Raw genomic sequence first — 12,371 nt, forward strand, 5'->3', positions numbered from 1 at the left:
TGCTTGTCATTTCATCTCTCTCCAAAAAGTAATTAAAACAGGAACTCATTTATAAACAAAAATACTGGAGCAATTAAAATGCCGAGCAGTTAAGACAAGAACTTGCCCATGGTGGCAAACTTCTCAAGAAGATCGGGACGCGATGGCCTTTTTGCCTAAACTGATGGTCGAGAAAATGTGAGGGATGGGGAGCCCTGCACAGAACCTGAACTGTGTGACTTTGGGGAAATTAATCTACCTCTCTGTGCCTGCGCTTCTTAATTGATAAAAGGATTAGGATGGCTTGCCTGTCATTCTCCTGGGCGGAAATGTTAAAGTAACATACACAGGCATGAGTAAAACGTTGATTATGGTGGCAAAATATTTTGAGGCCCTTGGGAAAACATTGTTATTCCTTTGTTGTTTCCATTTCTTTATCGATGCCAGTTTTCAGGGATATTTCAGTCAATTGCCAACAGAAGTCTAAGGTCAGTTCTGTTTAAAAGTAGGGGAGGGCATTAGGAGCATTCAGATTAAAACCACAATGAGATACCAGTACACGCCTTTCTGAGTGGCTGAAGTAGGAAAATAGCGACAACACCAAAAGCTGGTGAGAATGTGCCTGAATTAGGTCGTCCATACATTGCTGGGAATGCCACGCCAAGCGATAGTTCGGCAGTTTCTTGTAAAATGGAACATGAAGTTACCATGTGATCCAGCAATTGCACTCTTGGGCGTTTATCCCAGGGAAACGGAAACTTGCATTCATACAAAACCTGTACCCAACTCTTCTTGGCAGCCTTGTGTGTAACAGCCAAAGAACAGAAACAACCCAGAAGTCCTTCAGTGGATGAATAGTTAAACAGACTGTGGTATACCCACACCAGGGAGTATTACTCAGCAGTGGAAAGGAACCAGCCATGGACATATACCACACAGCAGCGTGGACGAATCTCCAGGGAATTATGCTGAGTGAAAAAAGTTCCCCTCACAAGGTTACTGTGTGAGCTCGTTCATGAAACATCTTTGAAAGGACAAAAATTACAGAACTGGGGAACAGAGGAGTGGATGTCAGGGGTTAGAAATGGTGGGGAGGAGAGGCTAACGGGAGGTGGGTATAGGAGGTGCTTGTGATGATGGACCTGTTTTGTATTTTGACTATGCTAGTGAACACATGACATGACATATGGTGAACACATGACATGACATATGGTGAACACATGAGATGAACACATGAGATGACATACAGTTGCATAAAACTAATGCCACACACATATACACGCACACAGAGGAGGACAAGTGAGACTGGGAAGATCAACAAGAAGTGTGGAATGTTATCAGTGTCAGTATCCTGATAGCGTGCTGGAGTTTTCCAAGATGTTTCCATTGGGGGAAACTGGGTAAAGGGCACCCGGGATCTGTGTCTATTATTTCTTCCAACTGTATGTGAATCTACAACGAACTCGAACTAAAAAGCTTAATTAACAAAAAGTTGAGGCAGGATTCAGAACCAGGGTGGTGGGAATTCATCTTCTTGGTGTCCTGGGGAGCTGGTGTGGCAAATCTGTGTGAGGCTTGGGAAAGCATTCTGTCCCGTTGTTCTGATATTTCCTCCCGTGGTCACGTTGCCTGGAGGGTAGGAAAGGGCTGGGAGCATGAACAGAGCCCCCAGAGCTGGAAATGATACAATGGAGTGGATTTTGGTGGTCCTTTCTCCTTAGTAAGATTTGATTATGTCTCTCTGGACCCAGGACCTGGAAAACAGCACAGCAGCTTCCTTCAGCTCAAGAGCAGAGGACAGAAATGGGTCAAGTTCAAAGCACTGTCTGTGTGGCCCTGGGGCTAGCTCTGGATGCAGCCTCTGGTCCTGCAGGCTTGGCTATGAGTAGATTGAGTTTGGGACATTGCCACATGTAAGCACCATTGGCCAGCATGCTGGAAATAGCCTTGGGGGGCCAGGTTCCTGGCAAAGCTGCTTCTCTGGAGACATTAACCCAAAGCTAAGGCCATTCTTCAGTTTCACGGCCGATGACATGTGGTGACTGAGAATCTGATTCCTGACTCTTCAACTCTTTTGGGAAATGTTGTCTTTCTTGAGAGTGCATGCTAGAACGGTGAGTCACGCATCGGTGCATGATGGCTGTCTTGTCTTTGAAGTTGTAGGACAGTCCCATCTGGACAGCAACATCGAGGATCAAGAGATTGTCACTAACCCTCCGGACATCTGCCAAGTTGTAGAGGTGACCACTGAGAGTGACGAACAGCCGGTCAACATGAGTGAGCTCTACCCTCTGCAGATTTCCCCCGTGTCTTCCTATGCAGGTAAGAGGGTAGGTGGGAACCTTTGGAGCTGAGCAAGGATGGGGGGGGCAGTCCCTCAGTGTGGGGCCACCTGCTTCACTGCACAGCAAAGAGCCTCTCCTCCGTCCTAGGAATTATTCTTGCTTTATTTTCCCCACGGACATCTTCTTGGGTACTTGTGTTCTCAGAAGACATGGCCACAGCATTTCTTGACTTGATCACCCATAACGTTTTCGTGCATGACTAACAATATTTCTTTGGAGAAGTAGTTCATCGAAGTCTATTTTCGTGCATGACTAACAATATTTCTTTGGAGAAGTAGTTCATCGAAGTCTATTTTATTTGCATAAGTTATCAGAAATCCGGAAGGGTGCTTTCAATGGAATCTGAGTTTGACCAAGCTGGATGGAACCTCGAAGACCATTCCTTCCAGCTCCTTCAGAATTTTTGGAAGTGAAGGCACATGTCCTAGGTCACATGGCCAGTGAGTGTTTGGGTCACAACTTCAACTCAGCCTTGAGACCCGGAGCCTCATTCCAACCCACCATGTTTACTTGTTTCCACTTATTTTCCCCGTCTCTTTCAATTCAGTGCAGCTTCTCATCAGGCCAGGTGCCTGAGCCCGGATATGATTCCCTAGGGAAGGACCATGTAACGACCCAGGAATTGACCCAGACAGTCCTAGGATTAGAACAGATTTGCGTGGTTCTTCCATCTTTACAGCACAAAGTGGGGGCTCCCTTGTCTACCATCATTTTATCGTTTTATGCTCTCCCATGATCTCTGCTTAATTTTCAGGGGACTCATTTATAATTAGAAATATAAATTCTGAGTCAATGTTATTGCTTGCAGACATTAAAAATAGAAAGCAGAGGCCCTATCCCGAGGAGCTACCGTCAGCTCTAATACCCGTTCAGGAATCTTTCTAGTGTCCTTGATGTGCCCCCAGTGTCCTCCAGTTAGGGGGCCGCCCCAGTGGCTGGCACACAGTCAGAATTAGAATTAGTTGGTTCAAAGGACAGGTTCTTTGTGAACTGTCAGCCACGGACCTAACCTTCTATTTTCTGGACACCAGCTTTCTATATTTTTAGCTTATGTTTTCAAATTGTGGTGAAATGGACATAGCCCAGAATTGGCCATTTTTGCTATTTTTAAGTGCACATTTTGGCAGCAATGAGTGCATTCGCCTTGTTAGGCAGCCGTCACCACCATCCGGCTCCAGAACTTTCTCATCTTGCAAAACTAAAACTCTGTCCTTGAGAAACACCAATTCCCCTCCCCCTCCTACCCCCAGCCCCTGGCAACCGCCCCGCTCTTTCTACCTCCGTGAATTTGGCTGCTCTAGGTAACTCACGGGAGTGGAATCGTACCGTGCTTGTCCTTTTGTGATGGGCTGATTTCACCTAAGGTCCTCGAGATCCTGACTTTCTTCTATGCCAGGAACGTAGAAGGAACGTGAGAGTGAACCTTGGCTACAAGAAGCTTGCAATCAGTCAAAGAGGCTAAGCTGCTCATGGGTTGTTTTGTCATCATGTTTTGAGCCCCTACCTGTGCGAGATCCTTGGTGGTCTTTGCCAGGCCCCAGTGATAATAATTAATATTTGCTGCATGTTTGTGGTGCCCTGGGAACTGTGCTCCATGCTTGGAAGCAGCTGACTTGCTTCATTGTCAGGAGAATCGCCCTGTCAGCCTGGGTATCATTGTTATTCCCTCTTTAAAAATTAGGAACCTAAGGCCAGTGTGGGTAAGGCAGTGTGTCTGGGGAAGAACAGTGGTTCCACCTTCGTGTCGCTGGTTCCAGCAGCCCGGGCTCAACCCTTCCCCAGTAACGCTGCCCTGGACACATGCACAGGGCTCTGGGGTGCAGAACGCACCCACATCCCTGACCTCCAGGACCCACCAAAGGAGGCAGAGCAGCGTGTTTATGCCTTAATTTTACAGTTGAGATAACACCAGGCTACTTTGCATATATTTACACAGCTATGGCTGAAAACGTGTGACTTTCTTCTACATCATGCTGCTGCATATAGCTGTTTTAATTTTTTTAAGGCTTGGAGCCTCAGAATAAACTTCTCTGTTTATCTCTTGAAGCCTTTCTGAAGCCTTCTCGAGGCTTCCACAAAGATGTCGTCGCTGTTCTGCCCTCGGTGGCATCTTGCCTTGGCAGAAGAATCCCAAGAACAGCTGATCCATGCAGAGAGAGACGGAAATTTCATTACCCTTTTCAGGACATTTGCATAGATTTGCAAAGAAGGATCGCAGTGCCAGGCTGACAGGCAGGGGGACTGTGGTTGGAGGCTGGTTCTTCAGTCTGGCCTTTGGTTCTCTCCCTTGTTTTCATTGTCTGAATTCTCCAGAACCATTTGGAGGGAGGCTCATTGGCTGGAGCCAAGACGTTTCATCACTGCCAATTTTCCAGAGCTTACAGACCCGAAATTTACCTGTTAGGGACCGTGGCTGGTTGAGGTCTTTCAGTCAAGGAATTTTATAGCATTCTGCTGGGAAAGGCAGCTTTTGAGTTCATTACCCTTCTTACTTTATGTTCCCCAATAGAATAAGCTGCTTGTCTGGTTTTGTTTTTTGTTTTTTTGTTTTTTTTTTTGTGATCAGGTTCCTTTGTTTGGGCTGAAATTCAATTGAATTTCAACTTCCTCTCACCATTTCATTCACTTGCTTAGGAAACTGGTATTTGGAGGTTGTTGTTTGTGATTTTTTTTTTTTTACCCTTACTGATCATTGAAGTATAACCACAGTCCGTTTTGCAAGTCCATCTTCTCTGTGGTCTAAATCATTTTGTGGTGAGCAAGAAAAGAGGAGGTTTCCTTGAGTGGATGTACTTGCATGGGATGTTTTAAGACAATATAAATTTCTTGTTGGATTCTTAGAACTTTCATCATGCAGAGAGATATCCCAGAGCCGAACCTTGGGAAACTCCGGAGGACAGGCATTTTATATTTAAAGGTCTTCTGTATGGTGGCCTCTTGCCTGATGTAGGTATGGCACCAAGATTTTACTAAGTTATTGAGGATTTAGTAAAAGAAAGCCATGGTAGGATTTTGTGGAGGACTGGACGAGAGGATGGAGAAGAGTGTAATAGAAAGGATTAATTGGTTATAACCGAGAGAATGGAGATTGTCAGCATCTGACCAGCAACTGGCAATAAAGACTTTGGGTCCTCATGGAAACCATAGCAGGCTTGCATTTTGTTGGGTGGGGCAAAGGTAACCGTGCTTTGAAATGAAGAAGACTCTGATTTGAACCTTTTGATTGAGCTTTCTAGTGAGTTGAGGAAAGGATCGAGAGAAAGAAATCTTTGTCAATCTTATTAGTAAAACTTGTTGAACAAGAGTCTTCCAGAAAACGTACCAGGATGTCAGAATGCAAAAAAAAAAAAGACTTGCACATTAAGCCTCCTGTCTCCCTCCCCAGAATGTTCCCGGGGTGGTTGGACAATAAAAACTGGGCTGAAGTGGCGTGTGAAGCTAAGGCTAGTGTCTCCTCTGGAAGAAGAATCTTTGAGATCAGCCCGTCCCAGGGTTGATCCCCATTCCTCCCACCAGTCACTTTCAGGGAAACTGGGACCACAGTGTTGAAATGAGCTACTCATGTACCTGTAATGCCCTGCAAATACTTTCCGCTTAGTCACGCCACGCTAGTGAAGCAACTCCGATTTTTTTTTTATTCCATTGTATTCACCACCAATAAAAAAACAAATCTAAATTCTTCAAAAGGGAAAATGAAAGAAGAGTGCAGGCTGATACTCGGCAGTGGCCTTGATCTGAATGCAGCAGCTGCCATGAACTCATTTGTGATAATAGGAAGGGATCTTGAGAATGGCAACAGTGAAGGAAAACCAAGGAAACAGAGGAAGATGGGCCTGTGTGCACCCAACAAACCAGTGATGTCGGGGTAGCTGAGAGAGCCAAGCTTACTCCGGAGAGAAGGGTCTCGGGTTCTCTGGCTGGAGCTTGAGGCATCTCGTGCTCCTAGGTGAAAGGGACTCAGGGCCATTCTTTTAAGCAATAAAAACTAGAAATTTGCTTGCTTGCTAATCAGCTTGTTAATACGGAGATCCTTTAGAGTGACTCCAGAAGCAGGTGATCTTAATTTAGAAGCCACTGTCTCGACGAACATTTGCGTTAGCTGAAAATGTCAGTTCAGAACATGTATGTCTTCTCTTGTCTCAGACTGGTTCCCTGAAGCTTTGAAAACTGGGTCCTCAGGACGCCTGGGTGGCTCAGTCGTTAAGCGTCTGCCTTCGGCTCAGGTCATGATCCCAGGGTCCTGGGATCGAGCCCCGCATCGAGCTCCCTGCTCCGCAGGAAGCCTGCTTCTCCCTCTCCCACTCCCCCTGCTTGTGTTCCCTCTCTCGCTGTGTCTCTCTCTGTCAAATAAATAAATAAAATCCTTAAAAAAACAAAACAAAACAAAAAAAAACTGGGTCCTCGAGGGCAGTGAATATTCTGGTCACGTTCACAGTCTGCGAGGTCTTACCAAGGAGTCTGCCCAGGGTCTGCCTTCCACCCCCTCCCACAGCTGGGGTTGGGGCAGGATCCCAGAACCTTGGTGTTAACTGCTCATTTCCATGGATTTCCAGCTGCGCCCCCCCCCGCCCCCGCCCTGCCCCACATGCCTCTGGCGTGTATTTGTTTCTGTTTGAAGAGGAAAAGGAACAGAAGATGATGGTATTGATGGAAGGTAATTAGGAGCAAAGAGGGTCTAGACATGTATGAGAGGAAGAGGAACCCTGGCTTCAGAGCCCAGAGAGAAAGCTAAGCATAAAAATGGAAAGGGGATCTTGAAATTTCAGCCTGAGCTGCAGGAGCTCTCCCTGCGGGGAAGCAGCGCCCGGAGCCCGGAGTCAGATGTGCAGTTGTGTTTTCTCTCCTCTGTGCTGACTCAGGCCACAGCTTTGGCAGGTTTCTCAACATCTCTGTTCCTCATTCTTCTTGGGAGGGGCCCTACCGATCCCTGCCTCCCTGGGATACCGCGCCAGCACGAGGGTTCTGCGAGCAGGCTTTTTAACTTGTTTTGCTCGTGGCGGCTGTGGCCCATGGGCCTCCTGAGCTAGGTCGTCGTCAGCCCAGGCGAAGCCTTCTTCGGATGGCCGTTGCTCACTCCTGGGGATGCTGTGGGGAAGTCTGCTGGGTCTGAGGAGAGGAGAGGCCAGGCTCGTGCTCTGGTTGCTCCTGGGCAGCCCCCCCGGGGGGGGGGGAGGGGAGACATCCCTGGAGAAAGGCTCCGGGGCGGGCCCAGGGTGGTCAGCATTCTCGCTTTCGTCGTTGGAGGGATGAACCTGTGGCTCAGTTTATCCATTTGTTCTTTAACCTTTAAGTCATAGAGATTCTGCTCTGGGGGCTCCGGCTCCGCATGGTCGAAAGGGCTCCGTCTGGGCTGGAGGCCTCGGGTCCCAGCTGTGCCACCAGCCAGATGTGAGCCTGGAGGTCAGCCACTCCGTAGGTTTGGGGCGGAAAGAGGTAGAAGGTGCCAGAGCACCTGAGCTCTTCTGCATAAAGGGGGCGATGGGAGCTGCTTCCCACTGAAGATTTCTGCGGGGGCTAAACAAGGCCTGCGTGCCCAGGTGCCGGCTCTCTATAAACGTTCCCCATGATGCTCTCTCTAGGCCTTGTCTGTAGAGGAAGGACCCGGACTCAGGGATCTCTAAGGCTCAGTGTATTTCTCTGCCCTCTGTGCTTTCATTTCTCAATGCTATAGACACTGAAGAGCTGCACACCATCAATTTTTTATTTAAAAAAGATGAAAAATATTTCACTTAAAAAAATCTTGTATTATACGTACAGGTGATGTGTGATCGCTAGCTATTGACTTAGACTCTGTTAATCTAGCCTGTTGTGCAAATCCACTGTTGAGCAAGGCCGATGAGCTCAGGACAAAGGTGTGCTATCATTTATTGAGTGTACGCTGTGGGCCAGGCCCTGTGCTAGGCCTTTTCCCACACATCCTCTCACTGATTCATCACTTAATCCTCTTGGGAAGAGTCAATACTCCCGTCTCACAGATGAGGAAACTACACTCTGTGAAGTTAGGGAACCTGCTCTGTGTCTCGAAGCTGGCAGACTGAGTCAGGATGGTAAGCGAATTAGTTGTCTATTGCTGCATCACAACATAACCACAAACCTTAGTAGTTTAAGACAACACACATTTGTTATCCCCTCCTCGCCCAAGTTTCTGAGGGTCAGGAGTGCAGGCATGGCTTAGTTGCGTTCTCTGCTCAGCATATTGCCTTCACAGACCTGTGGTCAAGGTATGGTCCAGGGCTGCTAGCTCGTCTGAGGGCGGGATGTCGGGGAGGAGGTCCACGTCTAAGCTCACAGGATTTGGGGTGGAATGCAGTTGTTTGCGGGTTGTCAGACTGAGAGCCTCAGTTTCTTGCTGGCTGTTGGCCAGAAGCAGCTCTTAGTTTTTTTGTCATGCAAATCTTCCCAACATGGCTCCTTGTTTCCTCAAAGCCAGCAAGGGAGAAAGTCTCCTCACGAGACAGGATTCGATCTTACTTGACATAGTCACGTACATCCCATCGCTCACGGTGTTCTGTTGCTTCAAATCAAGTCGCAGGTCCCAGCTACATTGCAGAGGAGGGAGTCCCAACCAGCAAGTAAACACCAGGAGATGAGGATCATGGGAGCCACCCTAGAATCTGTCCACCACAGTAACCCGGGTGGAAGATGCAACTTTATAAACCCAAGATATAAGTATGAAAGGGATATGAGGTAAAGGAGGGATCCGAGTAGGTGGGGGTGATCCAGGAAGGCTCTGAGTTGGGACTGAAATGAACTAATCGACAGGGATTGGAAGAAAGCATGAGTGGGGTGTGTGGATAGAGCAGTCCTGAGGAAAGAGGGTGACGTGGGTGCAGGAGTGAGCAGAGGTCCCGGGGAGCAGAGAGCAGATTGGCACCGTGGGGCCAACACCCCACTCCTGGGAGGTAGCGGCCATGAGAAAACATAGCCTGCCCTTGGAGAGGGAGCTACCCCCTGACTCTTGGCTGAAGGGCCAAAATCAGAGAAATAAAATCCACTCTAGCATCTCCCAAGTACAAGTGTTTATTAAGCCTCACAACGAGGGTGACGATCATGAGTTCACTGACCCATTTCTCCTTTGAAAAAAAGAAATGCTGATATATTTTTTAAACACTGCCTGAGCTTCACCACAGTTGGAGTGGCAGGAATGATGGCCCTGTGTTTTTCTCTCTGTGAACAGAAAGCGAAACTACCGATAGTGTGCCCAGTGATGAAGAGAGCGTCGAGGTAAGCATGGCGGCCGCCACTCGGCTCCAACAGACGCTGTGGGAGAGCCTTCCCCACCAGCACTTCGGGTTCCTTGCTGCTAGTTACGTTTCTCCAAGCCTGATCAGAAGTTCTGCTGGAGGACTTTGTGTGTGTGTGTGTGTGTGTGTGTGTGTGATCCAATATACATAACATGAAAATTTACGGTACTTTTGGATTTTGAAGTATAGATTTAAGCTTTGGGAGCTGAATGCGAGGAAAGAGTAAGGTGTTCCCATTAGAAAAAGAGGCTCGGACGGCAGGAAATGGCGACCGAGGTGGAGGCCAGGAATTGTTGATATTCTCACCACTGCACACGTCCTAATCCACCAGCAGAAACAGAAGGGCCAAGTGGCCAAAAGCAGTGACCGGAAGTCACCGTCAGAAAGTGCTAAGCCAAAGAATCTCCACGGTTACCTGGAGTCCCCTCCCTCTGTGGTCCGGGCCCAGGGGCTAGGTGTGTGTTCAGTCTGCTCCAGGCTGGGCTCCCACAATGGCAGGAAATGGCTGTAACCTCCGGCTTTGTGTCTGTTTGAGAGAGAAAGAGAGAGCGACTGACTGACTAATGGTTGTTTCAGTTCGTGATTTCCCAGTGTACTAAACACTTCAAGTGGAGTCCAGGAACTCTGAAAAGACAGGAAGTGTAGATGCTCACAGACATTCCAACCCTGTTTCTTCAAGGTCAGAAATTCTATCGCCTTCTTTGAGTGAAGCCACCCCCGAGACCCCCTATTTGCTTGGCACGCTGGAGCGCTATGCTGTACCCGTTTGAAAGCAGTGGAAAGGCACTCGCCTTCTGGGTTCCTCACTTCCCTTTCTCTGAAAGCACAGATTGACTCAAAAGGCTGGATTGGGCCGTGAGTGAGGAAGCAAGACTCTATGACACACCAGCCGTGATGACCTAAAACCTACCTCATGATCAGGCTGGGGGGCCGGAGGAGAGGGGAACCAGAAACCAAGTTGCTGCCTTATTTTCCTGCCTTCCTAGAATAGTTTTGGCTATTTTTCTGGGAGGTAGCAAATGGGAATTGATGAAAAGGGAAGAGAAACCGTTGCTTGGGATGTGAACAGCTGGGTGTGGATCTCAGTTGAGGGATGTCGAGTCGCTAATTCTATTCATTCCACGCCTCTTCAGAAACTCAGTTAACACACCAACGTGTGGGAATGGGGTGGAGGGGGAGGCATCTTTTTTTTTTTTTTTTTAAGCCATTCGATCGAAGGCAAAGAAAAAGATATATATCTTGATTCTTTTCTTTGAAAGGGACGACCACACTGGCGGAAGAGGAATATCGAAGGCAAACAGTACCTCAGCAACATGGGGACGCGAAGCACCTACCTGCTGCCCAGCATGGCGACCTTCGTTACTTCCAACAAACCTGACCTCCAGGTCACCATCAAAGAGGAGAGCTGTCCGGTGCCTTACAACAGCTCGTGGCCCACTTTACCAGACCTGCCCCTCCCTCCCTCCGTGACCCCAGCGCCCAGCAGCAGTCGGCCGGACCGGGAGACTCGGGCCAGCGTCATCAAGAAAACATCCGATATCACCCAGGCCCGTGTCAAGAGCTGTTAAGCCTTCGACTTCCCCTGGTGGTTGTTGGGATTTCTTGGCTTTGTTTTGTTGTTTGTTTGTATTTTATTTTTTCTCTCTGACACCTGTTTTAGACAAATCTAAGGGAAAAAGCCTTGACAATAGAACATTGATTGCTGTGTCCAACTCCAGTACTGGAGCTTCTTTTTAACTCAGGACTCCAGCCCATTGGTAGACGCGTATCTCTAGAGCCTGCTGGATCTCCCAGGGCTGCTCCCTCAAGTTCAAGGACGTCATAGGACCAACACTCACGCGGGCAGCGAGGTGCTGCATTGCCTGTGGTCAAGGCCAGCATGGTGGAGTGGATGCCTCAGAACGGATGAGAAAATGTGAACTAGCTGGAATTTTTTATTCTTGTGAATATGTACATAGGGCAGTACTAGCGACGTTGCAGTCTGCTTCTGCACCTTATCTTAAAGCACTTACAGATAGACCTTCTTCTTGTGATCTTGCTCTATTTCTCAGCACATTCAGCGCCCCCCACCAACCCCTTCGCGGCCCTTTGTCCCGCTTCCCGGCCCATCCCTTCCAGTTCCTTTCCTCCTTTTCCTCCCCGCAAAGGCTGTGTTCCACATCCCTGAGGAGAAGAAGAAAATGAACTTCTCCACAGATGTCCCATTTTTAAGACTGCTTTAAAAAAAAAAAAAGAAAGAAAAAAGAAAATCTAATCTGCTGTGCTTGAATGCCACGCGGTACAAAGGAAAACTATCATGGAGATATGCAAATTCCCAGATTTGAAGACAAAAATATTCTAATTCTAACCAGAGCAAGCTTTTTTATTTTTTATACAGGGGAATATTTTATTCAAGGTAAAATTCTAAAGAAAATATAATTGTTTTTTATCTTTTCTACAGCAAATTTATAATTTTAAGATTCCTTTTCTTGTTTATCAGCAGTTGTTATTACATCCTTGTGGCACATTTTTTTTAATTTTGTAAAGGTGAAAAAGCTTTTATGAGCTCATGTAGCAATCAAATTATCCTGTGGATTGATAATAAATGAATATGATATATAGTTAAATTTTTAATGGGCATCATGCCTGACTTTGTCTGTGTTACTTGAGAGTACCACCATGGGACAGGGGCGGCAAAGTATCATTGCTTCTTGGGGATCAAAACTTTCTCCCATTTCAACCGCAAGAAACCCTGGAGGGGTCTTACTATGAAGATTGAATGGCCTCCTCTTTCGAGTGCTCACCCCGAGCCAGGTGCTCAGCT

The 12,371-nt window shown here is 47.5% G+C and overlaps 1 protein-coding gene across 5 annotated transcripts in view; it reads left to right on the top strand.

Annotated features, from left to right (window-relative positions):
• IRF2 (interferon regulatory factor 2) overlaps nt 1-11,801 on the top strand; it is a 79,673-nt gene extending 67,872 nt beyond the window's left edge. For 4 of the 5 annotated variants that reach the window (XM_032413665.1, XM_032413667.1, XM_032413666.1 and 1 more), the window contains exons 7-9: nt 2,137-2,301; nt 9,502-9,548; nt 10,828-11,801. In XM_032413665.1, the coding sequence (XP_032269556.1) occupies nt 2,137-2,301; nt 9,502-9,548; nt 10,828-11,136 (521 nt within the window). In that variant the 3' untranslated portion in view covers nt 11,137-11,801. The remainder of the gene's footprint in view (nt 1-2,136; nt 2,302-9,501; nt 9,549-10,827) is intronic. The other variant, XM_032413669.1, reaches the window with a different exon arrangement.
• The last annotated feature ends 570 nt before the right edge of the window (nt 11,802-12,371 follow it).

The sequence above is a fragment of the Phoca vitulina genome, unplaced genomic scaffold (genome assembly GCF_004348235.1).
Source record: "Phoca vitulina isolate PV1807 unplaced genomic scaffold, GSC_HSeal_1.0 scaffold15, whole genome shotgun sequence".
NCBI lineage: Eukaryota > Metazoa > Chordata > Mammalia > Carnivora > Phocidae > Phoca > Phoca vitulina.